Source organism: Etheostoma cragini, chromosome 7 (genome assembly GCF_013103735.1).
Source record: "Etheostoma cragini isolate CJK2018 chromosome 7, CSU_Ecrag_1.0, whole genome shotgun sequence".
Classification (NCBI taxonomy): domain Eukaryota; kingdom Metazoa; phylum Chordata; class Actinopteri; order Perciformes; family Percidae; genus Etheostoma; species Etheostoma cragini.
The window spans coordinates 26,947,417-26,952,828 of NC_048413.1; the positions used below are offsets into that span (position 1 = coordinate 26,947,417).

At 37.4% G+C, this 5,412-nt stretch overlaps 1 protein-coding gene across 2 annotated transcripts in view; it reads right to left on the bottom strand.

Annotated features, from left to right (window-relative positions):
• Positions 1–2,968: 2,968 nt before the first annotated feature.
• The window catches only part of si:dkeyp-110g5.4 (uncharacterized protein LOC561637 homolog), an 18,428-nt gene continuing 15,984 nt past the window's right edge, over positions 2,969–5,412 (bottom strand). For both annotated transcript variants that reach the window (XM_034875848.1, XM_034875849.1), the window contains one exon: positions 2,969–3,475. In XM_034875848.1, the coding sequence (XP_034731739.1) occupies positions 2,999–3,475 (477 nt within the window). In that variant the 3' untranslated portion in view covers positions 2,969–2,998. The remainder of the gene's footprint in view (positions 3,476–5,412) is intronic.

Consider the following 5,412-nt stretch of genomic DNA (forward strand, 5'->3'; position numbering starts at 1 on the left):
AATATTTTATAATTTATTTATTAAGTAACTAGTTACTTCAGAAAGTACTTTTTAAGTGTTCAAATGCGACCCCACCTCCTCTTTAATGGAACATAAAATACATGTTCAATTATTTATGATAAATCTGAATTTTATAATGAAATGGACACTTACAATTTTTGGAGCGGGAAAAATCCAACTCTTGTAATCATTTGGGGGGGCGGGGGGGGGGCATATTTTAATTACAGTTAATAGTTACTTTTTCCAAAAAGTTACTAAATTAGATACTTACAAATTAAGTAACGAGTTATTTTCAAGTAATATTCCCACCTCCACCCCTCTTTAATGGAACATAATCTACACGTGCATGTTCAATTATTTATGATAAATCTGAATTTTATAATGAAATGGACACTTGATATAATACATTATTATTGTAGGTGTTGTTAAAGCGTTGGGGGGGGGCACATTATAACCTAGGGGTCCTCCTCCCCCCCCGTAACATTTAACAATACATCTTATTTTTATCAACTCATTTTTCAACAATTTGTGCACTTTCTTTTAATTGCGATTTTTTTTTTTTATATTAATTCTTCTTCTTTATTATTCACTTCATTGTAGTATTGAAAGTTATTTTTTTACCTTTTTTTTGGGGAAGTCTTTCAAATTTTTGGAGTGGGATAAACCTACCGCTTGTAATTATTGGGGGGGGGGATATTTTAATTACAGTTACTCAGACACAACAAAAGCAAATGATGAGAACATCTTCATGGATTTGATAACAAATGTGTGAGAAATAAGAATAAATGCAGCACAGAGAAAACTACATGCAAGTACACTATTATTATGTACTTAAGTACAGTACTTAAGTACATAATATTGAGGTACTTTACTCAAGTGTTTTCTTTTCCACTTCTACTCCCCTAAATTTCAGGGAGAGATATTGTACTTTTTACTCCACTACATTCACAACTTTAGTTACTTTACACATTAAAGATGTCTGCACACATGTAGTTTATAAACAATGTAAAACATCATATATCTAGATAGTAAACACATTAAATCAAATTTAAATTAAAATCCTTTAATAGTAGTCTACATAATGAATCATTTCTGCTCTTTTAACTCAAGTAATAGGTATAATTTTCATCTAAATGAGGTTTATGGACCATGAATTCCAAAATTCAGCATAAAATTATTTGGTAGTAAGTAGTGTTAGTGGTGTTTATACACATTTGTGTGAAATAAATGAATATGAAAACACCCAAAAAGTCACAGCTTCTCGCTTCTTTATTGAAAAAATACAAATTTTTTGCAGCACCAGTAAAGTGTCCTAGGAGACTTCATGGGAAAAAGTAACTAAAAATCAAACAGTTGGTCCAAAATTTGTACGTTAAACGTGATATATCGTATGTTTGAGGCAACGTAATAGTTCATCAGAGGAACACCATCAGCAGCAAAGCATTCTGGGAAACTCAGTCCAACGATTGGGTATGTTGGAGTGGCGTCCGGCGTCCAGACGCCAGAAATCATTTTTAATTTAACCCTCGTGTTGTCTTCCCATCAAACCAGTTTTTCTTGTCACTTTTTAAGTTTTTTTGTCACGTTTACTAATTTATTTTTAAATATTAAAATTACGTAACTGGTGTTTTATTTCTACACTTTTCTCCACGTTTTTGTAGATTTTCTTTCAATTTTTTTTGGCACTTTTATTATATTTTTGCAGTTTTTGACAATTTTATTTCTCAAATTTACCAAATTTTTTTTTCGTCACTTCTTTTAAAGAAGTTTTTTGTCAATTTGGGGGATTTTTCCAACTTGGTTTTGTGACTTTTTTCAGCGTTTAAAAAAACAAAATAAATAAATAAATGTTTTTGTTGAATTTTTCTTGCATTTTTGAAGCTTTTTCCAACTTTTGTCACTTTTTTCAACATTCTTTGGTCGTAGTTGTGATATATAATTATTTTGTAAACAAGTCAATTTGACCACGAGGACAACAGGAGGGTTAAGAAAGGTGTCCCGAAATAAAAATTGAGGACAAGTCCCATTCATCTACATGCAAGGTTCACATATTGAGAAACATTCTCATCAATTGGTTGTCAACTTTTGAATTAATTTGCCAACTAGTTAAATAAATGATTCATCGATTTTGAGTCATTTTTTTATTGGAAAAAAAATACTTTCTAGTTTCTTCTCTCCTCTGTGACAGTAAACTGAAGATCTTTCAGTTGAGGACAAAACAAGACATTTGAGGACGTCGTCTCGGACTTTAGGAAACACAGATCTTCATTTTTCACCAATTTTTGACGTGTGAACCTATTCTGATACAACCTCAAAATACAGTTATTAAACTGAAAATGAGACGAATACGTAACCGATTCATTATGAACATAAATCGACAGATTAAACAGTAAAGACACTTTGTTTACGTGCATGTCTGTATGAATGTAATATACAGACAGACAGACTGATACACACACACACAAACAGACACACACACACACAGACAGACACACACAGACAGACATATACACAGACAGACATATACACACAGACAGACATATACACACAGACACACACAGACAGACATATACACACAGACACACACAGACAGACATATACAGACAGACAGACAGACAGACACACACAGACAGACATATACACACAGACAGACAGACAGACATATACAGACAGACAGACAGACAGACAGACAGACATATACAGACAGACAGACAGACACACACAGACACACACACACACACACGCACACGCACACGCACACGCACACGCACACGCACACGCACACGCACACGCAAGAATAATCTAATTCGGTCCCCAGCCTTATTGAATCGATCATAAAACTAATCGTAAGTTGCGGCCGTAGTTTAGGAGAACATCCTAACGTAAGTGTGTTATCGTAAGTGTGTTATTGTGAGTGTGTTATCGTGAGTGTGTTATCGTAAGTGTGTTATCGTGAGTGTGTTATCGTGAGTGTGTTATCGTGAGTGTGTATTGCTGCTCACTCTGACTGAGCGGTCATTCGAAGAAGTGCAGCTTCGCTCTGTCGGAGTTTGGCCTTCATTCTCGCGATCTTCTCCTCCTCCGCCAGCTCCTTAAAGTCGTACTCCACCTGCAGCGATGTGGAGGCGCGGGCTGCACCCCGAGACTCTCTCTGCTCAGCGACACCCAGAACCTCCTCATCTTGTAGATAGTCATCTTCACCGTCTTCGTAGTCCGGGTCCGGGAGCTCACAGTCAGCCCCGTCGTCGTTGACGAACACCTCCTCCTCCTCCTCCTCCTCTGGAGGAGGCTGAAACCAACCTGGCTCTGTGCCGGCTTCTTCCTCCACCTCCGCCGCCGCCTGCTGCTCGCCATCAGCAGGTGAATGTGCAGCTGTGGTCGACGACACGTCAACTTTGTTGTGCGTGAAGAGATCCTTCTCGTGCTCACCGGGTGTTACGTTACACGCGGTGGGCGTGGTGTCATGGCGCAGCTCCTGAAGGACGCACAAGACACAGAAGCAGCGGTAAGGCTCATGTTCACGTTGCAAGATTAAGATTGAGATTAGATTGATTTAGATTATGAATCCCAACAGGCGATTCATCTGCAGCCATTCAGGTAACACTCACCTAGGGAAGGGATAATGTAGAGAGAGACGGTTGCTATAGCGAATACAACCCTGATAGTAGAATCAGGACTACAAAGGCAGACCGATATCGACGGGACGATATTATCAGCTGATATTGCGCATTTCCCATTTATTATGGCCAATTTAAAATAAAATAAAAAATAAAAACTTTTTTTAAACATAAGTTCATTCATCAGTAAAATTACCAGTATAAAAATTCTACTTGAGAAAAAAGTAAGTAATGTAAAACTCAGGTTGGGGCAACAAAAACATCCCCAAAAAATGGGATTTTTTTTTTAAGAAAAGCAGCAATGTTGAAAAAAAAGCACGTGACGGCACAAAGAAATGGAGGAAACGTCGGAAAATGCAACAAAATGTTGTTTTTTTACTCTAACGGATGCGGTTGAAAATTTATCAAAGTACAATACATCAAACAAAACATACTCAAGTAAAAGAACGATTCCAGATTTTAAAAGTGATTTATGGTTCTGCGGAGGCTCCGCGCAGAGCTTTCTCCGTAGCACACGCAAGCCTCCTGAAGTTTATACTTGTGCGTGCGTTGCTTTAAGAGAATAGCAGGGCCGGCGTGTGTGTGTGTAGGTGTGTAGGTGTGTGTGTGTGTGTGTGTGTGTGTAGCAGAGCGAGTGAGAGAGTTACGGTGATTATGGTTCTGCATGGAGCTTTCTCCGTAGCACACACAAGCCGCATGAGGTTTATACTTGTGCGTGCGTCGCTTTAAGAGAATAGCAGGGCCGGCGTGTGTGTGTAGGTGTGTAGGTGTGTGTGTGTGTGTGTGTGTGTGTGGAAATGAGTCGGGGGAAGTGCATCGCTACCGAGACGCCGCGCCCGAGAGACGTGCGACGCTCTGATTTTTCGAGGTGCGCAGATCTAACACAGAAGCATAAATCACACTTAAGATGATTTTCTGTCATAACCGGTATACGAGATACGCAGGTATACGCAGTATGCCCGCTAAGAAAGATCCAGGATTACATACTGTATACCCACTTAAAAACAACCTACTATTATATATATTATGTATTTTATATTTTTGATATATTGTCATCTGTGTTTTCTTCTATGCATAGGCTAACTAAAAGGTATTTCCACCATAAATTTGTGAGTTTCAGAATACATGGAATTAAGTTGTTGATGCTCAAAACATCCCTGATGGACCCCCTCCTACATGATATGTTCTCCTCCCCAAAGGCAGATTGTGGCCAATATACGTTACAGTATACTCACTACAATATATTAGACTACACCACTGGTCACGATGCACAATGGAGTTATCTCACTCTGAATCTGAAAGATGGCACAGGAACCATATTAAAAAGGTATGGGGCAGGTGACAAAAACAAAAAACAATCAACTGCCATGAGATGGTTTTCCGTTTTCACTTTTCAGTGTCTTAAATTCTTCGTTAACCCTCCTGTTGTCCTCAGGGTCAAATTGACCCGTTATAAAGAATTATATATCACAACTTTGACCAAAGAACGTTGGAAAAAGCTTCAAAAATGCAAGAAAAAATTCAACCAAACTCATAGTGACCAAACAAAATCGGGAAAAAAAAGAAGAAAAAAAATCGCAAAAGGGACAAAAACTTGTTAAAAAACAGTAACAAAAAAAAATAGTAAATGTGAGAAAAAAAACTTGTTAAAAAACAGTAACAAAAAAAAATAGTAAATGTGAGAAAAAAAACTTGTTAAAAAGAAGTGACAAAAAAATTGGTAAATGTGAGAAAAAAAACTTGTTAAAAAGAAGTGACAAAAAAATTGGTAAATAAAAGAAAAAACTGTTAAAAC